This window comes from Talaromyces proteolyticus (genome assembly GCF_021365285.1).
Source record: "Talaromyces proteolyticus strain PMI_201 chromosome Unknown BGW36scaffold_14, whole genome shotgun sequence".
NCBI classification, from domain to species: domain Eukaryota; kingdom Fungi; phylum Ascomycota; class Eurotiomycetes; order Eurotiales; family Trichocomaceae; genus Talaromyces; species Talaromyces proteolyticus.
Window position 1 is genome coordinate 904395 of NW_025764290.1, and position 27165 is coordinate 931559.

A 27165-nucleotide genomic window follows, 5' to 3' on the forward strand; every position below is an offset into this window, starting at 1 on the left:
GGGTATAAGGAAATTTCACACCCTGACTATCGCCACTTAACATTTATAACATCTCTGCGCGTACCAAGCTGACGTAATTTATATTTGTCAATGGTTGGAGGTGTGAGGGAGATGGCTTTTCAGCGTGAAACCGTAGGACGATAACGTCCAAGCGAACACGAGAACCCTGATGATCACTTCTGGCAAGCAGGATTTGACGAGAATGATACAAAAGACTAGACTGGATTTTTCTAAGCAACCCCATCGTCTTTTGTGCGCCCGCCTTCAAATATTGGGGCAGAACTTAAAATCAATGAGGTAATGGTACCACACGGTTGATATCAATTGATGTCAGAGCTATCACAGTATTTTGGTATATTAATGTTAGTCATATGACATAAACGGAAAGGTCCCAAAATAATTATCCCTTTCGTTTCAAAAATCACCCTATGTTATCTCCATCACAACGGAAGGTCCTACTAAGCGCAAAGCAGGTCAAAAGCCCCTACTACCAATACATGTAGTCAGCCGCCTCTTGGGTCTGAATAGGCAGCAAACCTGTTGACATCGGGATCACGTAGAATGTCGCTGCAATTACATATTTGACATCACAAGACCGAACATCTATAAATGATATTAATAGTGTTGGAGTTACTCCTGCGACTTTATTTAAGCAGTATGGTAGGTATATTTCTCCGAACAGTGTCATTATTTGGCTTCTAGAGGACAACATGATCCCATGCAAGTATTATTTCATCTTACATCACGGCGAAGAGATTATTGAGGGTGCGATGGTCACCCATGAGATCGTAACAGGTTTGGTATTCCGCCCGTGAGTTGATTTCATTTGAGGATGGGGACCGATAAGTCCATACAAATCACACCCGGTTAGCCATTTAGAAACACCTAAACAACATTGAGGTTAGACAAAGTTTACATGGCTTAAACGTGCATCTGCACATATATAAAATTGGGAAACACATACAAAGTTCCTTAAAATTTCCATCACAATACTCTCCCTCTATATCAATTGATACAATTTCTACCGGCGATCCTGAGCTCAGGCTTTGTCTACTAGTTTACTATTGAGATAATGGATGTCAAAATGGGTTACACTGCTTATACGAACGCTCACACAGCAGTCCAATCGAATACGAAGTAAACGAAGCTCTCATCAAAGCTTCCAGCAAGGCCATGGGACTGGATAGAAGAATCTAGTAAATGAAGTCCACCCTCCCTGTTCTCCTTTTTAACAGAATTCCCAGATTGGGGATTATGCATTGACGCTACATCAAGTGACCCGTCCCAACAAACCATGAATGCAGGTATTATCATACATGCACATCTTGTATCGGTGGCAATGACTAGTTGAATAAAGATAAGGGGGAAAAAATATGAAACTGCTGTGGAAAAATTAATTCTGGAAATCACCAAATAATTCTGATGGACAACCTGGTAATCGGAAACTGGCCCAAGCTGTAAGGACAAATAAATGGAAAATAATGAAATTCGACAAGTTCAGCCTGAGATCTAATACATAGAGAATCGATATAAAGATTGGACAGAGAAGGCCTCCTACCATTATTAGTCACGGATGTCTGGGCGAGATTCCCAATTAATGAGTATCTTGTACCCCGCACTTCACTAACTTGCAGTACATCTGCAACTAGTCCCCAAGGCACTCCCATAAAGTGAGCCAAGAATCTTATTCGCCCAATATAGAATCACATTGCCATTTGATAGACGTTGTCAGGGATTATATCACCATCCTAAATGCTTTGCGCAAGTAACACGCGACTTCAATGGTATTTGAAGCATTGATTAAATACAGTCCCATTTCGCATACCCTCCATTGCTGAATCTGTAGACTTTTTGGTCTTCAGTTGATTACAGTATGAAGTCATCATCGATCGGCTGGGCATCAATTGAGATCAGCCATAGCTTTCTTGATGCCTCACGCTTGAATCAAGGCCGGAAGATAGAAATAGTGAACAAATATGTATTTACGATATGAAATAATTCAAGATTTTCGTATCCTTGCATCAAAGACGGGTCGGAGAGATTGAGACTGAGCTTTGGCGCCGAAGTTGTAGTTAGATAACTGCGGACCTGTCGGTAGGTATAAAACTGACTCTCCTGGGAAATGCAGCGTGAGACTCGACATAACCTGACCATAGAATGAAAAGGCATATTCACAAGAACGTATTCGAAAATATTTTGCAGTTTGGTTAATTTATGTTTGTCTCCTATCGAAGACTGAGGCAACGCACTTCTTCAGGGATATTGCCGAAACATAAACACATGATCATAAATTCACACCGCGCAATGTCACTAACAGGAGAATTAAATTTTCACCAAGGCACTGTAAGGAAGATTATGGTAATGCCCGTTTGAGAATTAAGCCTAATTTAAGTCATTCCATGTTGTAATTCTGAATATACCTAGTACATCAATTCATACAGTTCACTCAAATACAAGCCGCTGATATTCATCAAGGTGTCCCCGCAATAAAATCTTGGTTGCCCACGCCAGTTACTGGATAATCCAGAAATTATCATGAATTTTAAGTATATGATATGTCCATGTGTCTTTGCATTACCCACTTTTTCCACTACACCAATTGATAAAAAAGAATAGATGGTTACGCAGATGATTAGATGTATTGCCTAAAGGGGACTTTCGCAGAACTACCAACCTCGAGCTATGTATATCTGAAGACAGAAAGTGGCAAATAAATGCTGTTGCCACAGATCGTCAGCGCATGGACTGTGATATGAATTTGAGAATTCTTGATTTCAAAACCATGCACATCGTATAGCTACCCGACGTGCCACTCATTCTACAGAAATCCTTCTGGCACAAAAAAAGCAATCAACATGAAGTCATTTCTCAGAGCTATACACGGCAGGTGATGGCAGCATCCACTAAGTTCCTTACAAACTAGCAACCATGGAGGGCGGTTCGAGACGTCATACACGCAAGTGCACGGGCCCGCCACGTTGCCGATGACATGCATCCATTCAGAGCGTGCATTGAGCACATTAGTCAAGACTCATATCTATAGGTGGAAAAGTTCTTGCTGTCAAATATAAGACGAAATGAACAGAGAGACTGATTCGATAGTATATTGTTGTATACCGACGTCAGACAATGTGATGTGTAATAGCCACCAATTAATATATACATATCCTGGCCCTCATTTCTTTCACCAGAGGGCAGATGCTTGCTCACTAAGAACACTACTTCGTCTCCCGAAGTGCAATATACCCAAAGTATATTCTTCTTTGACCATTATGTTTCACTCTTTAGCCTTTCGATACTACTCGCGAACTGGAAACTCTATTCGTTCCAGTGTGATGTGCAAGTCAGGCTTATCAAGCAACGTTCCTGCAACGAAATCTGGAGAATTGGCTTTCAAATGCTTCCAAAAAACTCGAATGTATAGCTCTAGTACGTGCTACCCGCTTTTAATATATTGCAGCAATTAAAATCGTTCAGAATTCAATGACCAAGCATTACATCCTCTCCCGCTTGACAGCCAAGACGGACAAGAGAAAGGAAAGAGTATGCTGAATTTTGTTACCCATCCATGGAGATTCCCTCAATATCGGCTGATAAAACCAAATATTTCGTCATGCAGTGCTAACAAATACAGGTGAAAAATCATTCTACGGCAGCCCAAAACGAATCGACGCTTGCTCGGACATGATAATAGATGACGTCTACGGACAAGAACCATCCGGAGTTGAACATCTAGAATCCGTGCCTCGTCCGTATAATGTTGGTAGACATATAGCGCATCGCATAGAGGAATTGGGGGTGCAGGACTTTTTTGTCGTTCCTGGTAAGCCTCAGTTTACTTTCACTTACACTACCCGAAAGGCGTCATGTTAATATATACATTTGCAGGGGACTCCAACCTTCACCTCCTTGACCATTTGCTTGAAAACAAAAATCTCAACATGGTTGGATGCTGTAATGAATTAAACGCTGGTTATGCAGCTGATGGGTATGCTCGCACTTCTAACGCCCAAATCGCCGTTGTGGTTGTCCCCTACGGAGTAGGAGGACTATCGATCCTGAACGCAATTGCTGGAGCCCGCTCTGAAAACCTCAAGGTCATTGTTATATCAGGATGCCCCAAACTCTCGCTCATCTCAGAACCTAATCTCCTACATCACTCTTCCGGCTCTGACGGCAAAGAAGTGGCTCTCCACGCCTTTGATCAAGTAACTGCGAAATCACTGCGGGTGACCTCGACCGAGTCTGTACAGGATGCTATCGATGAGGCATTGAAAGAATGTCTCGATCGGTCACTTCCCGTTTATATTGAAATTCCAGAAGATCTTGTGCAAGTACCGTGTTTGGAACCCACGCCGTTGCGGAAAGGGATAACGGCTATTTCCATTTCGAGAGATATAAATTCTGCTCTAAGCAGCATTGAGCATGCATGGAGCTTAGCAAAGCGTCCAGTGCTTCTAATAGGACCCCAGGCATGTGTCAATCTCTCACGGACTGACATTGACCTGCTTGCGTCAAGGCTGGGATGTGCTGTTCTAGTTCAACCTGATGCAAGACTGATGACGGAGACGCACCCCCAATTTTGTGGCACCTTTTGGCCGAATATTCTCAACCATCCCGGGGAGAGGGTCATGTCAGAATCCGATTTATGGCTTGTCATTGGGGGTCGGTGGAGCGACCTCCACTGTCTTGGAAATGTGGATCCTAGCAAAAAGAAATCTCAAGTCATTGAATTGAAGTCGGATCTTGTGAGGTTTCCAGAGCGGTCTGAATACAAGGTTGACCTCCAGGTTCTGATCCAAGAACTTTTATCGTCAGAAAAGATTCAAAGAAATGACAGTTCGCTACGTGCATATCGAGAGTATCAAGATTCTTCTGTGCCTACCTTTGAGGCCGCACAAGACCATCCAGACCACCCTGGTGACCCAATAACCTTACCCAGCGTTTTGCGTGGTATTCAGACCATCTTTCATGAAGGCGATACCCTTGTTGCGGACGCGGGTGAGACCTGGTTCACCTCCCAGCATATCCGTCTTCCGACTAGCGCATCCTATCAGGTACAAATTGTTTATGCCTCGATTGGTTGGGGACTTCCTGCAACTCTTGGCTGCCAATTAGCTCGTCCACGAAATAGATCAATCTTGATGATTGGAGACGGTGCCATGCAAATGACGGCTCAGGAACTAAGTACCATGATTCACCTCAAGCTCAACCCAGTTATCTTCGTTTTTAACAATTTAGGGTATAGAACAGAAGTACGTACTATCCAATTCGCGACTACGTATCCTCAAACAAGACTAATGAACTACGCGGCTTACAGACTGTAATCCATGATGGACCGTATAACTATATTTCCAACTGGAACTATGCCGGTCTCGGATCCTCTCTTTCTGCGCAGCCACACGCTGAGAATAATAATTCCTTCCTTCCAGACCACTCCTCTGGTGAAGATGATGCCTTTTTCACACGCCAGATTCGGACATGTGCTGAGCTTGATTCGGCCTTACAACAGGTTGAGGAGGAATACTGGAAGCTGGCATTGTTGGAGTGTTGTATCCATCCCGATGATATGACTGATGAGCTTAGGGAATTAGGTAAAAAAATGTCTCATGACTAGTTTGATAAAATCGGCAGAATCATTTCGAAATGCTGAAATTCATAATTATAAACATATCAACAGATTAATAAAGTGTTCAGAATTTAGGGGTGTAGGAACAGAATGCAGAGTGGATCTGGAGGTCGCCATTCCGTAAATCCTTCGATATGTCCTAACATTCCCAATACAATAGTCGAATATATCAACTTGACAAGTGCCTTTCCACTCGATCAGATAATGAATAGGGGTTGGTGGTTGTCCGTCATAAGCTCTTTCCTTATCCCATAAAGCTAAAGGGACACAGCATAGTTGACCTCTCTTAGTTCGCATGGTGGAGCATGAGAATATTCAACACATGTCAATATTACAATAGGATATGCTATATTAATCTCGGAAGAGACCTCAATAGAGAGTGAAAATCTAGAAGCGATTTAGCTACTAATCGAGCCCACCAAACTTGGAAAAGAGATTGGAAAACGGGATAAAGTATATTAAAAAAATATTCATATCAATTATTTCTAGAAAAATATATTAGAATATTTAATACTAATAATTTTAGAAATTATATTTAAATATCTAAATTATGATGAATAGTACCAAAATAAACAGGCAGGTTCTGTATTGCTGAGTAATCTGACAGGTGCGTACAAAGTTCGACAGCTAGCGCCGTCATGTGATGACGCTATATTTGTCACTGGCGCAAGATAGAAGATCGCTTTCCTTCCACTGCGAAGCGGCGGCCTTTAAAGACTCCAACAATTCCAGTCTTCGCGGAGGCATGGCCACAACCGGAGCACAGCCCGGTGCTTCCACGCCTGGACTCGGAGAGCTAGAGAAGGAGTTAGTGTGCTCGGTATGTTTATTCTCGAACCAAGGATAGGCTCTCTGCATCCCACGGGCTTTGGCATTCTGGAAATGGCGGGGAAAAGTGGGTATTCCGCATCGAATTCAGCATCGCTAACAGTGCGTTGAAAATTACTTAGATCTGCACCGAGCTGCTCTATCAGCCCCTCACCCTCCTTGATTGTCTTCACACCTTCTGCGGATCTTGTTTGAAAGAATGGTTTTCGTGGCAAGCTGTTCGGCCGCGCACATCAAGCTCCGCTCCCCGATTTACTTGTCCGTCATGTCGGGCAGGTGTTCGTGCGACAAGACCGAATGCGACTGTAACTTCTCTGCTGGACATGGTGTTGAAAGTCAACCCTGGGCATGCGAGATCCGCACAGGATAAAGAGGAAATTGCGAAGAAGTACAAACCCGGCGATTCGGTGCTAGTCTCGCCGCCTAATGCCTCCGAGTCGGATGAAGAAGATAGACGGCTGATCGAAAACGTGAGAGAGTTGAGCCTTTCAGAGGTTTCTGCTTCGCATCGGAGACGGGCTTCTAGTAGTCAAGCAGGGGATACTTTTCATAGGCGACAAGCAAGAAGCGCAGACAATAGGGATAGGTCGGACGATGAGCGCAGAGGTCGCCATGATAATGATCCAACAACAAGACGGCAGGCCCAGCACCATGTCGCTAGAACTGCTGCCAGTACGGGGACAACCATTGGAAGCGCTACTGATCCAGCTAGACGTATCGAACACCAATCAAGCTTGCGTTCCTTGCTAAGTGCATCGGACGTCGGAGATACGACCCAGGAAGAGATTGTTCGCCTTATTATGGAAGAGGGACTACTAGACGGGATAGATCTACGCGGCCTAGACCAAGCTCAAGAGGAAGAGCTGAGTGATGGTTTAGTGCAGATTTTTCTTAGTCGACATCCTGAGCGATCTCATCCACAGCGGAGGAGTAGTGATCAAACGGAGCGACCGGCCCCCTCATCCCAACACCGTCGCTCTAGGTCACACACTACACAAAGCAGCAGGAGCCCTAGTGCCGTGCCTACCGAGTCTGGAAGACGCCCTCCTGTATCTCGTCCACATCTTCTGGAAGCAACTGAGACCCCGTTACGACATCAACGTCGGGCCTCAGATGAGACTAGGCGACGAAGAACATCGCCCACCCCAGTTGCCGCAGCTTCCACTTCTGAAACTGCCCTGCGGCCAGCAACTCGGTCGTCTAGCGATATGACAAATCAGCGATCGAGCGCTCCTCGTTCTCAACCGAGAACCAGAGAATCATCTGCAACTTCTATTTCCCGACGGGCGACCGAACCTGAAGGCCGTGCTTCTGAGTTATGGCTAACGGGAACAAGAGAAAGCCCTCAATCACAAACCGGAAGGCAAATACTGGGTTCCCTAGAGACGAATAGTCCCACTGTATCAACACCAACAGATCGCACCCCTTCTGCTTCAAATGCCGCTTTGCCTGGTGTTTCGACGAATGACACACCGTCCCCTTCCACGAGCCTCCCCAACTTACCCGCTTCGGTGCGTCGTCCTGCGACATCACGACCGGCACCACCCAGACAGCATCCTGTGCGTGTTCCATCAACTCATTACACTGAACCATCTCTTTCATGTGAGCGTTGTGGCATATCAGATATCCAGTACAAACTTCACAAGCGATGCCATAAATGCAAAAATGGGAATTTTCATGTCTGTCTTCATTGCTATCGTGTAGGGTCGGGCTGTCCTTATTACAATACAGTCAGCAGCACTCGCGAGGAGGTTTACAAGGATCAGCATCACCCGGCCAATCGATCGCCAGAGGAGCAGCCGCATGTATTGAACTCACAGAAATACCGGAAGCCAAAAGAGAGTTCACTGCGTGGCACATCCGACTGGAAACAAATAACCAATGAAAACCCTGCTAGCAGATTAGAGGACGGCATGTTTTGCGATATTTGTCAGTCCGCTACCAATAATTGCTTTTGGCAATGTAGTGAATGTAATGAAGGGGAATGGGGATATTGTCGGCGTTGCGTAAACCAGGGCCGTTGTTGTAGCCACCCACTACTACCTGTTCGCAGGATATTATCTACAGAAGCTGCGACTTCACCGACAGAGGCTACTCCAACTGGACTGATCAGTGTTCCGCCGTCACTTTCATCACCGGAATCTACAGCATATCAAGTACTTTCTTTTTCGACTGAATGCGATATCTGCAAATACCCAATCGCCCCTTCCTCAACACGCTTCCACTGTCTCAAATGTAATGAAGGCAACTATGATGTTTGCACTAATTGCTATCTGAAGCTCGTTGCATCGGGTAAAATCAGCAAAGAAAACGGACACAACGGCTGGCGCCGCTGTTTGAACAGTCATCGCATGATTGTTGTTGGATATGAAGATCATGAAAAGGGTCAGCGGCGAAGAGTAGTCCGTGATATTGTTGGAGGCTACACATTGAAAGAAGAAACCCCACAGGTTTCAAGTCGCACTGACTCTTCAAATTCCGTTGCCTCCCCAGATCTCGGCAATGGAGACTGGTCTTGGAAAGAAGGCAACACGAAACGCAAAAAGGCCAGTCGCGCTCGGACATCGCACGCTGGGACCTCGTCACCGACGACAGACTCTGGATCTCCAACTACCACCCAATCATCTGGCCGTCGCGTAACAGGCTCTGTGTTCCCTCCTGATGGAGGTTATGGTCTTGTTCTTCGTGCCGAGTGGCCGTATTTCGCAGAAGAAAACTGTACCGATGAGCTCTCCTTTCCTAAAGGGGCTGAAATCTCGGAGGCGGAGAATATCAACGATGAGTGGTACTGGGGGTATTATGCCGGACACACGGGGCTATTCCCAGGGAACTATTGCACACCTGTGCGTGAGGTTACACAGTGAACGAAGTCACATGATAAAAACTTTTGAGTGGAAGAAATATTGATGATGATGATCATGATTGCATACGGTGGCACGGGATGGCATAGTGTGATATAAAGCACGAAGTGACAATTTTTTATTTTACAGTAATTGGGTTATAGGCAAGGTACACGTAGCATTGGTCATTTGATGTCACTTTATTATTCATACCTGTTGATACCACCTACATAAATTCAATGTGCGACGCTTTATGCTCAGCCTGGCTCAAGGATCGCTTACTAGGTAGTATTTCTTTAAGGAAAGAACATTGAAGCGGGCAGATAGTCCTCACTAAGCGAGGATAACGACCCAAATTTGGGATTAGCGGATTCAAAATATTTTACACTTACTTGATCAAGTACATGTAATAATAGAATGGTCCGAATTATTCCCAATTTACCTACTACAGACACTCGATAGATAGAGCTGTGGAAGCGTGCCTCTTCTACTTTTTTTGAAACTATAATAAAACTAAGCAGGGATATTTATGTAAGAAGCGTCTCGGTACTAGAAATTCAATGTTGATTTCATCGGATTAGACTAGTTATATATTGGTACTTAGGTATACACGACACAGGGGAGAACAACAATATGTCACAGGGCCAGGTAGCTATTCCAAGGATAATCTGCCATAAATACGCCCTAGCTTAATCTACAATATATGGTGGGTATGGATATGCTGTACTGAGTACGGAGTCAGTATGATCAGCTTCTAATCTCCAAGAGCAGCACGTATCGATAAAGAGGGTTAGATACCAGACTATAAATTTTTGGCTGTTAGAATAACTTAGTAACCGAACCACTTCAATGCATAGTAATAGGGTTGCCAATGGAATTGGCAGAGGATGGATCTTAGCCCTTTTCATTAGGAATGCCCCTCTTACCCCTGGCATATGCAGACAGGGTTTGTCTTGAAAAAGCTAGGGGTTGAAAAAATAGCTCACATTACTTCTTCGTTGATCAAGTGCACAAAGAGACACCATTTCAAATATGAGGAGAACATGTTATGATTAGTAGAAGAGAAATAACTAAGTATGTCTTAGGTTGAAAAATGGACGAAGTCGCACACATTTGATAAAAGATAGCAAAACAACTTCTCACGAAATGTAAAAGAAGCCTGGAATCCTTCACAGGTCCAGAAGCTCTAAATGCGATATCTGAAATGCTTATTTTGCTTGTCCGTCAAATCATTAAAGCTCTCCATAGCTTCCTCTGCGATATTAGCCTCTCCTAGAAGACCCATCTTCTGCTTCTTGCGGTTTTCCAGATAACAATATCCGGTATAGATAATCTGTAACCCCATTGCCCCGGCATATGCACCAGCTAAGCCCTTGATAGCTGTTGGATATCTTGGGACCTCGTTTTCAAGGAAAAGGTGCGGCCCAGCGATGTTTCCTGCGCAGTAGAGCCTAGAGCTAATTTAGCATTCTGAACGGACTATGTATAAATAGAGGCCGATAAAAAGACGTACACAAAATATATTCCAAGAACAGTGCTTCGCTTGGTGTGACCGGCAGTGTTAAGCCCAGGAAGCGTCCAGTTTAGAATGACAGGAGAGCCGAGGATACCTTGCATCCAACACATTCCGACAAGCGCGAATCGGTGGTTAATTGGGATCTTGAGAATCCCAATCAATCCCGCTAATCCAGGAATGCAAGCAACTGTAAGAGTTTAGCCAGGGAGGTAACTATGTGCTACGTTGGCAGCAAGGCAATACTAACTGAAGATTGTGGCGCCAACCATGTTTGGCAATTTTGACAGATAGCCAAACGCGATGACCATTACTAATTCAAAAGCACCCACAGGAGTTTGCAACAAGCTCGTACGTAGAGCATCATAGCCAAAGCCTTTAATAATGGCGGACAAGAAGTTCGTCACACCGCCGTTGAGGATACCATAGCAAATAGCCATTAAGAACAGCAGCCACGCTTTTTCGTCAAGGAGAGCCTCCTTGATCTGCTCGGGCACGGTCTTGAAGTGCTTCAGACCGGTTTGGTTGCGAGAGATTCGCCACACTGCGACAACCCTCTCATATTCGGTTAACATTTTGGCGTTGTGAGGGCCATCAGGTAAGTACAAATAGATAACAAAACCCCAGGCGAAAGTCAATGCACCGACAATCTAAAAGAACATTGCGTTATTAAGATCAGCCATCACGGTTGGAAACGAATCTCAGGTGATCTTACCAAGTAGATGAGCTTCCACTGTGGGATTGCTAGTCCTGAGGCATGGCCGGCGCCATACGCGAGAAGAGCGCCTAAAATGGATGAGATGCCATTGACCGATAGCCAGAATGAGCTACGGAGACTTTGTTCCTCACGGGTCCAAAGCATTGATGTCAAAACGATGAATGCGGGGGAAATCACAGCTTCCAAAGCTCCAAGGAAAAATCGAATGGCGAAAAACCCCGAGAAGTTGAATACCGCAGCCTGTTAATGTACGTCATCCTGTTAGATTTCTAGGCGAATAACGGTAATATAAGGTTGGGGAACTTGCCTGAAGCATGCACACCGCGCCCCAAATAAACAGCATAATTCCGATCAACCTGCCAATAGGATATCTCTGCAGAAGAATCTGCCAAGGGTAAGCTGCCGTAAGCCAGCCAAAATATAAGGCAGATGAGACCCATGAGTACTGATTGCCGGTCATATGCGTGTCGCTTTGCAGACCGTAAGCGTTAGAGTAGTTGAGACTACATGCTATAATGTTAGAAATATGTATCACTCATCGACCAATATTGAAAAAAAAGTAGACCTTACGTCTGTTTATCCAGGAAACTCAGCATGTAAGTTGTCATCATCTGCGATCGACCTGTTAGAGTCGAGCCAGAAGATGTCTAATCACGTCGACAGGATATAGTTTATCTTACCATTGGCAGAACGATAAAGTCGAGCTTTCTCCGGACCCTAATAGAATCGCGCTCTAGCTGACTTTGATCGTATTGAAGAGATTGCTGGAAATAGATCTTTGCAACATCGTTGAGATCCACGCGGTCACCCTTAAGACGGGCAAGAAACCCAACGGGTTTGGAAGTGCCAAAATCATGGTCAGAAGACACCACGACGGCCTCATCTGCTTCCTTGCTCGTGGACATTTCGAACTGCGGTATAGTGTTCTCGTTTGCTTGTACTCAGAACTAGTAGGGGTTCATGGCTTTAACCGAGTATGTTTTTTACCTCCTCTTGATGGCTGTTATAAATACTCATAGGAGTAGAGTACGAACGGAGGTCAGCAGATATCCAGTTCTGATATCTTGAAAAGCTATAGTCACAAGGTGGATCTCTTGTATAGCTAGCTATCTTTGCGGGGATAGCAGTAAATCCAATTAGCCAGAATCATGAATAGGCAGGTCTAAAGAAGCTAATATTGTGGCAATTACCTTTTTCCTTAACTAAAACCACGTTGACATACCCCATAAACCAACGCCAATGACTTGGTAGATAGCATAGATGGGGTAACCTCTTCACTAGAGAATAGGAAGGAATTGGCGTAGTATACTCTCAGGTCACGATGATTGGTCAAAAAATCCAACAGAAAGATCAAATCCGAGAGCGGTGAGAATAATCTAGCCAGTTAGAGTACGTAGAAACATCCTCGGGATAGATAGCATAGATAGCATGTTAGATAAGGCGCGTCTCCATGCTATCTCTCTTAGTCTCTGGCCCAAGCTTCTCACGTGCAGCTTTGTTACCTAGATTACTCCGTATGTGCACAAAGTTCGACAGATTGCTATGGATAGGGGTTCATAAGGAGTTCCGAAAGAAATTAAATAATAGTAATATTATAGCCCGCTGATAGTATTTCATTTCTGTTAGTTGAACTGTACGTACCGAGTAGTTCTCTCCGTACCAATATATCATTATATACTAAATATACCATTATAGTAACGAGTACTACGAGAATGAGCTCTATTACTCTCACAGCGGATACCATCGTCCAGAAGGGATTGCCAAAGCCCTCACGACCTTGGGAAACCATCCGAGATGAAAAGAGGGCCGAGCAGTTGTCCAGGATTCCCGAGAGCTGGAGACTGGAATCTTCGTTGCATCCAACCCCAGAAACCGTGGATTTGCGACCTGTTGCTGCCACCTCCGGGCTACTTACTGAGAGAGAGCTGATTATCACGGGCGAAAGGTACGATGCAACATCCCTCGCCGCCGAGATTGCTAAGGGCACGTACACTGCGGTCGAGACGGTTACGGCGTTTTGCAAGCGGGCTGCAATCTGCCAGCAGCTTTGTAACGCTTTGACTGAGATATTTTTCGCCGACGCGATTGAGAAAGCAAGAGAATTGGATGACCACTTTAAGAGGACGGGTAAGACCGTGGGACCCTTACATGGTCTGCCTATAACTTTCAAGGTGAAACTAATATAAAGCATACTGTATTCCTAGGAAGACTTGACAATGAGCGCTAACGATAATAATAGGAGTGTTTCCATGTCAAGGGGTACGATGCGAGCAATGGCTACATTTCCAGGTGCTTTGACCCTTCTACCACGACAACTCCCATTATTCAATTTGTCGAGGATGCCGGGGCCGTCATTATCGCGAAAACCAATGTCCCACAGACCATGCTTGTTGCTGAGTGCGATAACAATGTCTTCGGACATACCAAAAACCCAGTTGTCAGTCATTTAACCTGTGGCGGCAGCAGTGGTGGTGAAGGAGCCCTTTCGGCATTTAGAGGAAATTCATTAGGCGTCGGTACAGATGTAGGCGGCTCAATTCGGTATGCGGGCCTCCAACATGTTCCCATCGCTTCTATCTTGATGTGCTAATCCATGTATCCTCGTAGGCTCCCGGCTGCCTTCAACGGCGTGTATGGCTACAAACCCTCGGTGGGTGTCCTTCCCTTTATCGGTTACGCTGCCTCTGGCTGGACCGGTATGAATACCGGGATTCCTGCAGTCCTCGGCCCAATCGGCCATTCGATGCGAGATATGATCTTGTTTACCGAGGCAGTCCGCGCAGGTCAGCCTTGGAATTTCGACCCTGCCATCATACCCGGCGTAATGGAACAACCTATACCAGTATCCATGAAGAGACCTATTGTTGGAATTCTTTATGAATCGGGTATTACTCCTCACCCTCCTGTGCGTCGCGCAATCCACGAGGCGAAACTGAAACTCGAGACCGCTGGATATGATACTAGAGATTTCACGCCTATCTGCCCTAACTTCATGGAAATTCGGAATATTGCCTCTCAGCTATTCACAGTCGACGGCCTCTCATATCCGAGACGAGAACTAGCAAAAGCAGCTGAACCTGTCGTCCCGTCCGTGGCAAACTTTGGATATTGGGACATTCCTCGAAAAACTCACGAAGAAATGTGGGATTGGAACACTAAGAAAGGTTTAATCCAAAAACAAATGCTCGATGCCTGGCAGCAGCTTGGGATTGACCTGCTGGTTGCTCCAGCCGCACCTCATACCGCTATTAATCCCGATAAATGCACCACAGAACTGTACACAGTTGCTTGGAATGCCGTGGATGTAAGCCGGGAGCCGTAAATAATGAAAGGAAGGAAGACAGTGGAGCTGATAAATCTTTTAGTATCCGGCCGTTATTATTCCATTTACAAAGGTAGATCCTACCTTGGATCCTAAATATGACGATTTCAAGCCCAAAAATGACCTGGACCAGGCTATTCAAACACTCTGTAAGTCAACGCATGACCCTCCATACTTTTATTCCCCCCATTCCGCAAATGCTGAAAAAAATCTCCTTGACTTGGGTACTGATACGATTATGTAGATGACCCAGAGGTCATGGCCGGTGCCCCGGTGTCACTACAAATTATTGCTCCCAGACTTCAAGATGCGGCTTTGCTTAGGAACACGGATATTATTGACGGCATTCTAAATGGCAAAACCTAGTCCAGCTTATCTTATGAAATAGAGTGTAGACCTTATTCAGAGAGACTCGGGTATCTCAATTGAGCCAACCATAGCACAATTTCATCATGCCGAATACCCGAGATATGAGCTACTGATTAAACTTTGAACTTATAGAGCGGGGTATGGCCATATAGCCGTAGCAAACTATCGACTCCAAATGATAATCATCAAGTTGATAATAATATTATTAAGTATAACAAGCTGCAATTCTAATAGAGTTCGTGAAAAAAGATGTGGGGTTACAGACCTTGTAGCACAGTTGTATACTCACCAAGGTACTCCGTAGAGAGTTAGTAGCCGCCATATTGCTGTTCTCTTATCTATGCTATCTTAGTGTCTACCAGTTTGAGACCATATGATAGGTACGTGTTGTAACCAATAGATGGCTCAACGATTAGTTGGATATTTACCCTAGCGTATCTCAGGATCGCGTCAATACGAGTTCGGAACAAAGTGCTCCTCTGTATGGAAAGGATTTATCATCAATAATGACAACGCTCATCCTTAAATTTATAGGATACCACAATATTACTACGGATTTGACTCGAGCAATCTTCGTCGACTGTCGATTACATTTCGAGGGCCAGTACGAAAGATGTCCTCAATGACACCGCCGAAATATCAAATATGTCTTATTGGTTCCGGCGGTGTTGGCACAATTGCGTCGATTGTTTTAACAAAGTCTGGCCTTGGTCGAGTGACTGCAGTTCTTAGATCCAAATACAGCTATGTTTCACAGCACGGATGGCAGATCGAGTCCATCGACCATGGCAAGCTTTTAGGATGGAAACCATACCGCTTAGTGAGCTCTGTTAATGATGCTGCAACCGATGAGAATGGAGAGCAAATAGAATACGACTATGTAGTGGTGTGTACGAAGCAGTTGCCAAACAAAAGTCCAGTCACAGATATGATATCTCCGGTGATAACTCCTTCAAAGACGACAGTGGTCATGATACAGAATGGCATAGGAATCGAGAACGATATCATCAAAATGTGGCCCAAAAACGCTGTGATGAGTAGCGTTAGCCATATCGGAAGTTCAATCAAAGAGCCCAATGTAGTAATTCAGATGGGAAAGGACGTTTCGAAAATGGGGCCTCATTTTCACGATGGACTCGATGATTCTGAGAGTACAGAAAAGGCCAGGGCGTTTGTGAATATGTACGTCATGGGTGGTTCCTCCGTTACCGAATTTGTCGATGATATTCAGGTGGCGAGATGGGAGAAGCTGTTATGGAATGGGACCTTCAACACGATCTGCGCCTTGATGAGGATGGACGTTGGTGAAGTCCAAAGAAGCAAAGGAAGAGAAACACTGCTCGTCCCGATGATGTGGGAAATTTGGCGTATTGCGAGCTCTGCGGGCCACCATATTCCAGAATCAATCATTAGCTGGATGGCATATCGACTGCCAGATGACTGTGACTATCGACCAAGTATGCTATTGGACCTGGAAAATGGGCGCCATATGGAGTTGGAAGTTATTCTAGGAAATCCGCTAAAACTAGCGAAAGAGCTTGGGGTGGATACACCCATTATGGCTACTGTCTACAAGTTTCTGAAGTTGGAGGAGTGGAAAATTGACCAAAAGGTATTACCAGATTAAGAGTTAGATCTTAGAAGTAATGAATAGTATAAACTATTCAAGTTTAAACAGTCATGCGGATGCTATAATGGCACAAATACATTCGATCCACGGCGTACCAGATACATCCAATCCCAGACCTCTCCTCGGTCTCTAGCTGGCCAAATCTGATCTACACAAAATGATTGTGTCCGTCTAGCCGTCACGATAGGCCGAGCGTCGCAAATACCATTGAATAATTGGATTGCAGTTTCTCGGTCTTCTGGTCGGTCTAGTTCGCATGCCGCAATGAAAAGTGGCCAGAGTGAGAGTTTCATGTCTTCAGGCGGGCCGGAGATATGAACCATGACCTCATAAGCCATGCTCAGGGCCACCTGATCTGCATTAATTGAGCGTCCTGGGCGACTGAACAGGCGGAAGAGGTAGAGAAGAGCTGCTGCTCTCCAAGCATACGCGTGTAGGAGAAACTTGCGAGATGTTTGCATCGACATTGAACAATCACGGAAGGGGCGCCATGCCACAAGTTTAGCCCGAATGGATGCTTCCCTCTCTGTCAGATCCGTATTACACGTTAATAAGTCATGAGCCCCGTCGCACATGTAGCTGGCACTGGGATATCTGTCCATAAGAAAATGGACGTCCTCAGCAAGAGCGCAGAGTTCTGACAATATCGGAGCTAATGATGTTGTGAAGCCCATAAACCGGTCAGCGTGATTCATCGAGTACTCGTCCAACCAGATGGATGAATTTATTCGGGTACGCCGCATCCTCGAAAGTGAGATTAGAAGATCTTGACGCGCCACGCCTCTGGCAAAGTATTTTGCTGACTCGGTGAGCTCTTTACCCGAGCGTATGTAAAATTCCAACACCAGCGCTACATTCTCTACGAGCCCGAGTAGTGTGCTTCCTCCACCGTCAGATCGGAAGTCTGTGATCTGTTCCTTGGTCAATGAATTATTCGGCGTACAAACTCGAAGAGTAACGTACCTCTGCCCCAGACAGCCCAAGTAGTAGCATTAATACTAGTTCCGGACTGTTCTCGTGCTCGTTTGCGAACCTCAGTCGACTGAGTAGTCGTGTTTTGCGATTTGGGATTAATGTAGCACCCATAGTGTCCCTGATATAATTTTCGCCAATCGCACATAGTGAATCACCAACAGCCGTGGGATTCCGCTGTAAAAGAGGAATCACAGCCCTGTTCATCTCGTCCACGAAATCATTGCTCATAACTACCTCTGCGGGATGTCTCATAAAGTAGACTTCAATGAATCGCTTGTCTGCTGCGAGAATCTCATTTAAAGGAATAAGGCTCGGACCTCGCATGGGAGAAGGAGAGTTTATCGAATCTTCCCATGTCACCGTACTTTGATCGTCTGCAGAACTGAGAATAGCGTGAGAACCCCCGATATCTGTTTCAGGGGACTGTGGAGTCCAGTAGCTGCAGGAAAAAGAAATGTTGTCAGCTTTCCAATCATCTCCATTTAGCATCCATTCAACCTCTGAACAGTCGTTTGCTCGGCCTTCTTCAGACAAATTAGAGGAGATTGAAGCTCGTCTCTTCTCGGTACAGCCTCGCGATTTTGCACGAGCTACCGCATTGCCGTTCCTCAAAGATGATGGACGAGATTGAGATGCTATGTATCCCCGACATTGCCGGCGACGGCGAGAACATGTCCCACACGAGGGATGCACTTCGTCGCATTTAACCTTGGCCTGCTTGCAGTCGATACAACCTTTTCGTGAACGAGTTGCCATGGCAGGCAGAAGGAGGCAAGACGAACAGTCAAATAATTTTACTGGATTAAAGATTTGGATATTTCAAATGATATCCTCAATCAACGGCTATGATTGCTCAACGAGAAGGGCGGTTCTCCTCTTATCTCAGCTGGCTCGGAGTTACGGACCCCCTCTTTCTCAAAGTGCTCTAAGTGGGCGAGAGATTTGCCATAGCTTTTTGCGCACTAGTTGACTAACCGCCGAAATTGCAAATGCCATTTTAATTCAGTAAAACAGGAACCATTAAACAATTCCATATATGCATATATAGAACAGTTTCTCTATTCCTATTCTATATATATGCATCGCCCTATTGTGCCTTCCCTAACCTACATGGTAAATACTTTTTGATTTTAATTTTATAGCTCACCTACTAAGTCAGATTCAATTGGGCAGGAGATAAGTCTATATGACTTCGTATATTTGGTATTTGGAATGCCCAGAAATACGCATAATTCTAGGCGTAAACCTTGCTGGAGAAGAAGACACGACAAGGCTCTAGGAGACACTAAATATTTTTGCAAACTCCCCGCCAACCGGGCGATGAATTGCTGGGAATAGGAGCTAGTATCGTTATTAGCTTCGTGCGGGGAAGTGGAGACGATGTACTGAGTACATTCGGCTGTCAAAAAATAGGGTGGTGATTCTAATTGCCAATCTGACATAGCTTGCAAACATACCTGGGAAAGAGGTCAACTGCTAGATAGCTCATTCTTAGTTATATATGGCTGTTTTAGGTTTGCAAAGCATCAGAACGTAGAAATAGGATGATTTATGCTATGTAATTACTGGATTTGTTTCGATTTAATTCGGAATCTTTTGGAGGTCGTAGGTAATAGGTATGTGCTCTATGATGATTGAATCAGGCGCGCCCTGGATTAGGTAGGAATGCAGTCAATATAGTTGCCATCTTTGGCCTGTTCGACCGGAACAGCGATACACAAAAAACTACAGATGTCAGGTAATGGACTGAATACGTACCCACATATGATCAATTAGTATATTAAAATTATTCTTTACAAGACACTTCCATAATGAAACAGCGATAGATACCTCGTTTTTTTCCATTTCTTAGCGTATATAAGGAGTAGATTTCACAAAAATCCAGTCTTCTACTTTTCGGCGACGTTTTCCTTGCCTCGCAAATAAAACCTCCTGCACGCAAGATATTAATACATTTTTTTGAAAATGCGGATTATTTAGCAACAGAATGGGCATATTCGCTTTGAGCTTTGTTCCTCCTTTGTATAAATGTCAATAACCCTTCAGGAACTTTGGCATCATCTGTCAATCCACTTGGAACTGGCTCATCCAATTGTTCGGAAAGGGGGACGACTCCTGTCCATGGCGGCACTTCATTGTCTGGTCCATCTTTTATCCTGTCTCTGGGTTGTACACCGGGAATACCAGTTCGAAATTTTACTCCACCACTGAGGATATCAACACGTATCACACAGACCAACGAAACCTGAAAGGAGGAGACAGGGTTTACGTCCTCCCACCTGCCTTCAACGATATGATTCGTTACACCCCTCATCACCTCCCGCTTAAGGTCACGATCCTTAATAAGGGAGCATGCACCATGGACGATTCCGGACCGATAATTAAAAGTATGCCCATTCGGGGCCGATGAGAGGACAAGGCCGTCAACTGTATGTAGCATCAAAAAATTTAATTAATATCAGCTCAAACCACAATGTCGAAACTAGATGTCGAAGCGATTGACTGACCTTTGGTGCTTGTAATGCATACTCTTATCTTATCGTTCGGGATTTTGTGTAACTTCTCGTCGTCTCCAGTAGCACATTCTGACTCCTTATCCCGCACAATCTCCATTAATCTCGAGCTAGGGTGGCCGTGGAGATAGATCACTGGATCTTCATTCTCGCCAGCACGGTGAAACAGGGCGATCATAGGCACGCACTGCGGCAAGCCATTGTCGATGTATGAGACATGGGAAATGAAAGTGTCCGAAAAGACTTTCTGGATGGAGTCGACATCGTATTTGCCTCTCTGTTCGTGTCGCCGAAGTTTGGCAGGCTCCATCATTATCTTAGGGGCGAAGTTGGCTGTCGGGTATACACTTTAAACCTGTATGCAGATGTACCTATAGGTAGGAAATGCGATAAGGAATCTTCTGCCAGATAATTATGTTGTTATTCGTGCTTTACCTTATTAAACAACAACCCATGCGTTACTTCATTAGGTACTTTTTCATGTTTTCCGGATATGCATGAAGCCCAAACGCAAATGACTTAATAATTACTGGTCCATAAGGTATTAGATTCTGATCTCGTAAGAATAGACAAAGGGTAATAGGCTAAGCCTATTTTGAAAGTGACTGATAGCGTCGTCGTTAGCTATCAACTGACAACCCCACTATATAGATAGCTTAAGTACCGATAAGAAATCAGCACTACGGAGTCCGTTTGCCAAGTTAAGGCTCATTAATTTGAGGCTACTCCATATTTGTACAAAATGTTACGCTGGAAATAACTGCTTGCTATCTCTACCTGCAGTTCTGTAGCGCAGCCATATGGTTGATGGATAATAATTCCTATATGTAAAAGCTAACTTCCGCAAATGTTACTACTACAGTTAGCATACCCCCTGCTTTTAAGATAGCCTCTCCGTATGTTAAGACGCTCCCGAGGTATACCCGGGGGTACTGAGTACAGGTGGAGACTTCGTGTCTGTACTTACAAGATACGGGTCTGCATCTTCCTTAGATGATGTATGCGGAGTAATAAGATCCACAATGCCCACGATGGCCACTTGCTATCTCCGCTTATTGCCTTGACGATCAACTCCCCAATGACCTATAACTAATGGATGTGTCTGCTTGGTAGCACAACATGACCGGGATTGCTAATTCACAGCCACGTCAGCCCGACTATTTACCCTGCACTTGGCAACTTTCAACCCTGCAATTTTTTTCACTCTTAGAATTGTTGGAAATTATACATCGGCTAACATAAATCCAGAGCTCTCCGTATCCTGATTGCTGGGGCTTAGAATTTTGCTTTTCTTTCATTAAACATATCATTTGGGTTGGGCTGCGCCATAATGGGCTCTGTGATGACCCCAAAACCGTGGCAAGAGATTGCCGCGGACAAGAAAGCTGAGCAAGCGTCCCGAATCCCCTCCGAATGGAAGCTCTCAGAAAAGGTGCTGAAAAATGCCGAGACAACCGTTGACTTGCGACCAATCGCAGCTTCCTGCGGTATTCTAACTGCCAAAGAGCTGAAGATCACTGACGAGTACGATGCAACAGACCTGGCTGCCGAGGTCGCAAAGGGTACCTATACTGCCGTTGAAGTAACAACAGCGTATTGCAAGCGGGCAGCCATCGCACAACAGCTCCTCAGCTGCCTGACCGAAATAAGATTTCTGGAAGCAATTGAAGACTCTAGGAAGTTGGATGAAGAATTTAAGAAAACAGGCAAGCCAGTAGGCCGCCTACACGGGGTACCCATGACTTGCAAGGTAGATTGTGCACCTCTTGCTATCTCAGCGCATCATTGACTCCGAGTAGGAATGCTTCCATTTGAAGGGATTCGACTCTAGCAATGCATATATTACTCGGTGTTTCGATCCAGCAACCTTCGATTCTTACTTGATCCAACTCCTTAACGCCGAGGGCGCGGTATTCATCGCCAAGACAAATATACCTCAAAGCATGTTGGCTGCAGAAGCACACAACAATGTCTTTGGCCAAACGAAGAACCCCGTTGTTTCTCATTTGAATTGTGGTGGGAGCAGTGGAGGAGAGGGCTCAGTATTAGCTTATAAAGGTAGCGCACTTGGTATAGGCACAGATGTTGCTGGGTCTATTCGGTGAGTAGGGTCCGATATTACCAATTTCCATGAAGACATCCGGCTTGTGGTACTGTCATTTGCTAATCAAGACGAGTGAGCAGATGCCCCTGTGCGGCTAATGGTGTTTACGGATTCAAGCCTTCAAACGGCATTTTCCCTATGATCAACTATGCCGCATCTAACTGGCCTGGCATGAATACTGGTATTCCAGCTGTCTGTGGACCCATGGGAAATTCAGCGCGAGATCTCACGCTCTTCTACCGAGTTATTCGCGATGCAAAACCATGGAATTACGACCCGGCGTTGGTACCACAGAAGTCCGAATGCGACACATCAGATCGGAAGCCAGTAGTTGGTGTATTTACAGAGAGTGGAAAATGCACACCACACCCTCCAGTCCGCAGAGCCATCAAGGAAGCCGTCGCCAAACTCAAAGAAGCCGGATTTGAGGTCCGGGAGTTTGTTCCCCCGGATTTCACCGAAATTCGGAACTTGTCCCATGAGCTGCTCTCCCTTGACGGGCTATCATATGCCAAAGGACAAATGGAGGAAGCAGGTGAGCCGCCGGTGGTGTCAGTACTGAAGTCTGGCTTCTGGGATAAGCAGCGGAAAACGTTTGAGGAAGCATGGGCTTTCAACGCGAAGAAAATCGAGATGCAAAAAAAGATGTTAGATGCGTGGCAAGCAGCAAAGGTGGATGTTGTCTTGGGCCCAGCAGGACCTCACACGGCCGTTACACCTAATGAATGGGTCAACTATATGTACACTGTTGCATGGAACGTAGTAGATGTGAGTGCCTGTGTTCTCTTCGCCTCTTGAAACAGCCTGGCCAAGGATCCCTTGACTAACATCATGCCTGCAGTACCCGGCCTGTATTGTTCCTTTCACAACCGCAGACCCGGAGAAAGATCCAAAAGACACTTCTTTCAACCCTCAGTCTGAGTTGGATGCCCAAAATGAGGCCATGTGTAAGCAACAATTTTTCTAAACTTTGACATGCATCGTAATTCATGCGTATGGTTTCGTCCCAGCAGGCAGAAAAAACTAATTGTGATATCAGATGACCCGGTTCGCATGGCAGGAGCCCCCGTTGCTATCCAACTCGTTGGACCACGGCTCGGTGACGAACAGTTATTGAAGGACGTTGAAATGATTGATACTGTATTGAAAGCTTGATACTTAGGCTTCAAAGTTTGCATGTCAGCCATCGTGAAGAAGCATTGAGTAGTTGATTGATTGAATTAGAGCTTTCCACGCTTCCCATATGCCGGTTTCCTTCTGAGAATTATTTTTTTCGGTTTCCATTCCTACATACAATCAGATTATACTACACTGGGGTTAGGAGTCGAGTACGCCTGCTCGACACGATGCAATGTTTTAGGCGTTATCACGGTCCCGATCCTGGGACATTTGCGTCTAGCCATCATTGCAATTGGAATATTTGAAAGTAACGAGAAATTGATGAAGTTTATAGATCAGTGGAAGATATTTGGCCAATGACACGATCTAATGTAAAAGTGACAAGAAGTGGTTATAATCCAGTAGAGGTAGCTGCACATCTCTTTCATGTATATGCTACCTAGGTATCCTGAATTGCTAACTATCTTGGCAGCAATATACACGCAGACCTCTTGACTTTAAGCTTTATAAGAAATTTTCAAAACCCAGCAATATTTTTCCTCCTCCCAGACACCCTCGGGAATTAAAAAAGTAAACCCATTGCCGGATCCTTTCTTATGCTCCTTCACCCATTCAATTTGCGAGGAATGTGCCCCCATTCCAACGACGGTAACCACATCTCCCCGCAACAATGGCAATGGTGTATCGAGGTAAACCTTCTCTTGCGTAGGTTTATCCAAAAAGAGAATATAAAACGCATCATCAGTTTGCGTGAATCTGACATTGTTCCCATCCGCAACAAGCTCCGACATAACGAACCAATATGTTGTATTAAAAATCGCTTCCTCGTGTGCATGAATCCATTCTCCAGCTTCACGCAGATTCTGTGCCTCCCTCTCGACAATAGTGCCGTCTGCACGGGGTCCAATATCAAGTAGGAAATTCCCATTTTTGCTTACCATGTCCACAAGGTCTTGAACGATCGTGGTAGCATTCATATATGCGCTGTCTGCCGTAGCTCGATTGTACCCGTAGCTATACGGGTCCATGCCTTCGTTTGATTCCCACTTGCGGAGCTGGGCAGAGGAAAATGTTGCGTATTCCGGTGTATCGAAATCGGCGACTTCGGCAAGACCACATCGAGAATTGATTGTGACCTGGCGGTTCTGAGACCGAGCTTGATTCCACCAGGATGCGGCGAAGGGGGCTGTTCCGTTGGCAGCGCCGCAGTCGCACCACATGATATCAGTTGAGTAGTCATACGCAAGAATCTCCATTTGCGGTACCATCAGGTCGGTGATGAAGTCGTCGATGGGGAGGCGGCCTGTATACGGCTCGTCAAGACCCGTGTAGGGGTTTCGGGCAATGATACCGGGCCAGCTGGTCGATGCGTTTCCGCCGAGTTGAGCGAAACCGTACGGTGCGAAATCTGGGTTAAACCATTCAGGCAGAGAGAAATAGGTACCGCGTCGGAGACTTGGCTGGTATGTTTCGGCCGCAGTGAAGAGATCCTTGAGAAGATCACGCTGAGGCCCATAGAGCAAAGCATTGCGGTCGGTGGTGCGCGACGTGTTGAATAGAGCAAAGCCGTCGTGGTGTTTCGTCGTGAGAACAAAGTACTTGGCTCCAGATGCATAAATGAGATCGACCCATTCTTTTGGATCCCATTTCGCAGCTGTGAAGTTTTGGAATGAATCGTCATAGTTCCAATCAGGGCCAAATGTGCGAAGACGATAATCATAGAAGTCTGACTTGTCTGCTGGCCGATGGGTTGAGTACCACCTAATCATAGTGAGTATTAGATATTGGCCTCGCCACGCTCCGATACTATATAAAAAAGAAGAACTCACCAAAACCACTCTGCATAGCTCTCGTACGGAGTTGAGTTACCCCAACCTGGAACCGAAAACGCGCTCCAATGGATGAAAATTCCAAATTTGGCATCATCATACCACTGCGGACTTTCGTGCTGTGCAAGACTCGACAGATCAGAAGTCCACTCAGTCAATCCAGAGATGGAAACATTCGTAATGTGCTGTTCATCAGTAGAGTATGGGCCATAAGTAAGAAGAACATCAGCAGATCCATTCGCAGCGCCCTTAACGCCAATATCTACGCGTTTCTGGTCTCCGGGGCAGAGACGTTTGATATGGCCTGGCTCTACTGTTTCAACTCCAAGCATTGATAAAGAGACCCCTACTCCCTGACCCGATATGCATTCTAAACCAGGATTATTGATGGTGAGTTCGATCACCTGGTTCCCTTTTTCAGTCCATTTCTGAGTTGGTCGTACGAATTGAACTTGAGCAGACGATCTGGCCTTGGAAGATTCCCACAAGGACACGGAAAAGACGTGCAGTCTACCAGTGGTGGCATTAGAAGTGTCTGGAAGTGTAATAGACTGGAGGTCCTTGCTCGGATCTAATGATGCAGTGTACTCAAAAATATGCGAGGTATTCCAATTTGTGTCGTTACTGGTGAATCGATATGGGAAAATAATCTCGCCTCGGTTGATGGTGAGAAATGCCCACCATGGTAAACTACGCAACTCGGACACCAACGTCGAGCCATCCGCATACGTGTATGTCACATTCCCGGATACAGTGGACAACTCAACATCTGAGGATACTAACATAGATGCAGAGAAATATTTTGAGTTCTTGCGTGATTTAGGTAAAGCAATCTCCTGGCCTGAGCAGATCACATTGTCTGGCTTTGATGGATCCGGCTGAAGGCCTGGGAATTCATAGACGACACCAGTTTTGGTAGATGTGTATATTCCACCAGTGATACCGATGATGGCAGGGTCTGGATATGATTCATTTAGAGCATCAAAAGCTGCATCTCCGGGCTGAGCGCCGAATGCTTTATTGTTGAAGTAAGACTCTAGTGAGACCGAGGTTGATTGCTATTTTTCAACTTCCGTCAATGACATCCATATTTAGTTATGGTTAACATGAGCTCTCACTTCTCCAATGGACCGAGGATCTTTAGCAGCGGCTGTTGGAGACAATCCAAGCACCAACGCCAACAGATAGGATGTTTCAACCTTCATTTTGCACTTGAAGCTCAACGAATCACTGCAACCCGCTGAAACAGACGCCGAATTTCTTCTTATTTTCAATATTCTTCACAACAATCTCACACCGTAACGATTAGAATCTTTCCTATCAACAGACCCCGCTGTGAAATGGCACAGTGACATCGTAAGCATCCAGAAAGAAATAAATATTGACTCATGCCATTCGCCGCTTCAATGTCGGTTAATTAGATATCCTACCTCTGCTATTATAGTGCGAGAATCGGGGCAGATAGGGAAATTCGTCATCTACCGAAAGAACATCGGAGTTTCACCCGATTTTGCTGCAAAGAGGGCAAAGCGTGCCTGGTGGGTCGTTCTGCCCGCATGTCCTGGGTCGGTTTTGACTGAAGATTGATTCAATTGTCATTAAATCTTGGGGATCGACACTCTAAGCACTAGTAGAGTCATTTAGATTTGTCTATCTAAAGTTAATTATGGTTACATCGTGTCGCTTTGAGCCGATGCAACTGAGACCTAAATTCCCAGGTATTGGTAAACAACTGAGGGGAAATGCGGTTGTCAGGATGATTAGCAGTTATGTGGC

The 27165-nt window shown here is 45.3% G+C and overlaps 9 protein-coding genes across 9 annotated transcripts; 5 read left to right on the forward strand and 4 right to left on the reverse strand.

Moving 5' to 3' along the window:
- Nucleotides 1-3684: 3684 nt before the first annotated feature.
- On the forward strand, nucleotides 3685-5617 carry BGW36DRAFT_401558 (thiamine pyrophosphate-requiring enzyme; the record flags this gene model as incomplete). Its single annotated transcript, XM_046218755.1, has 3 exons — nucleotides 3685-3823; nucleotides 3889-5255; nucleotides 5321-5617. 3 exons carry the CDS (start codon nucleotides 3685-3687, stop codon nucleotides 5615-5617), a joined length of 1803 nt encoding a protein of 600 aa, XP_046066403.1.
- Nucleotides 5618-6325: 708 nt separating this feature from the next.
- On the forward strand, nucleotides 6326-9683 carry BGW36DRAFT_390254 (SH3 domain protein). The gene is made up of 2 exons (XM_046217455.1): nucleotides 6326-6449; nucleotides 6580-9683. The coding sequence occupies exons 1-2, from the start codon at nucleotides 6375-6377 to the stop codon at nucleotides 9319-9321; spliced, it is 2817 nt and encodes a 938-aa protein (XP_046066404.1). The 5' UTR covers nucleotides 6326-6374; the 3' UTR covers nucleotides 9322-9683.
- A 720-nt stretch (nucleotides 9684-10403) lies between these two features.
- On the reverse strand, nucleotides 10404-12433 carry BGW36DRAFT_420558 (MFS transporter; the record flags this gene model as incomplete). The annotated part of the gene is made up of 7 exons (XM_046219506.1): nucleotides 10404-10748; nucleotides 10811-11000; nucleotides 11061-11460; nucleotides 11526-11768; nucleotides 11836-12031; nucleotides 12099-12139; nucleotides 12209-12433. The coding sequence occupies 7 exons, from the start codon at nucleotides 12431-12433 to the stop codon at nucleotides 10484-10486; spliced, it is 1560 nt and encodes a 519-aa protein (XP_046066405.1). The 3' UTR covers nucleotides 10404-10483.
- Nucleotides 12434-13240: 807 nt separating this feature from the next.
- On the forward strand, nucleotides 13241-15216 carry BGW36DRAFT_440978 (amidase; the record flags this gene model as incomplete). Its single annotated transcript, XM_046221544.1, has 5 exons — nucleotides 13241-13699; nucleotides 13768-14069; nucleotides 14136-14832; nucleotides 14894-14999; nucleotides 15095-15216. 5 exons carry the CDS (start codon nucleotides 13241-13243, stop codon nucleotides 15214-15216), a joined length of 1686 nt encoding a protein of 561 aa, XP_046066406.1.
- Nucleotides 15217-15841: 625 nt separating this feature from the next.
- BGW36DRAFT_306938 (2-dehydropantoate 2-reductase family) lies at nucleotides 15842-16846 on the forward strand (the record flags this gene model as incomplete). Its single annotated transcript, XM_046212198.1, has 1 exon — nucleotides 15842-16846. One exon carries the CDS (start codon nucleotides 15842-15844, stop codon nucleotides 16844-16846), a length of 1005 nt encoding a protein of 334 aa, XP_046066407.1.
- A 62-nt stretch (nucleotides 16847-16908) lies between these two features.
- BGW36DRAFT_466045 (fungal-specific transcription factor domain-containing protein) lies at nucleotides 16909-18722 on the reverse strand (the record flags this gene model as incomplete). The annotated part of the gene is made up of 2 exons (XM_046222324.1): nucleotides 17813-18722; nucleotides 16909-17760 (listed from the first exon to the last, which is right to left on the reverse strand). Exons 1-2 carry the CDS (start codon nucleotides 18578-18580, stop codon nucleotides 16909-16911), a joined length of 1620 nt encoding a protein of 539 aa, XP_046066408.1. The 5' UTR covers nucleotides 18581-18722.
- Nucleotides 18723-19796: 1074 nt separating this feature from the next.
- Nucleotides 19797-20650, reverse strand: BGW36DRAFT_364849 (uncharacterized protein; the record flags this gene model as incomplete). Its single annotated transcript, XM_046214598.1, has 2 exons — nucleotides 19797-20251; nucleotides 20332-20650. 2 exons carry the CDS (start codon nucleotides 20648-20650, stop codon nucleotides 19797-19799), a joined length of 774 nt encoding a protein of 257 aa, XP_046066409.1.
- A 1029-nt stretch (nucleotides 20651-21679) lies between these two features.
- Nucleotides 21680-23914, forward strand: BGW36DRAFT_351235 (amidase; the record flags this gene model as incomplete). Its single annotated transcript, XM_046213349.1, has 5 exons — nucleotides 21680-22087; nucleotides 22137-22438; nucleotides 22519-23209; nucleotides 23283-23388; nucleotides 23481-23914. The coding sequence occupies 5 exons, from the start codon at nucleotides 21680-21682 to the stop codon at nucleotides 23594-23596; spliced, it is 1623 nt and encodes a 540-aa protein (XP_046066410.1). The 3' UTR covers nucleotides 23597-23914.
- Nucleotides 23915-24057: 143 nt separating this feature from the next.
- On the reverse strand, nucleotides 24058-26594 carry BGW36DRAFT_420560 (alpha-L-fucosidase; the record flags this gene model as incomplete). Its single annotated transcript, XM_046219507.1, has 3 exons — nucleotides 24058-25321; nucleotides 25390-26447; nucleotides 26508-26594. 3 exons carry the CDS (start codon nucleotides 26592-26594, stop codon nucleotides 24058-24060), a joined length of 2409 nt encoding a protein of 802 aa, XP_046066411.1.
- Between the last annotated feature and the right edge of the window lie 571 nt (nucleotides 26595-27165).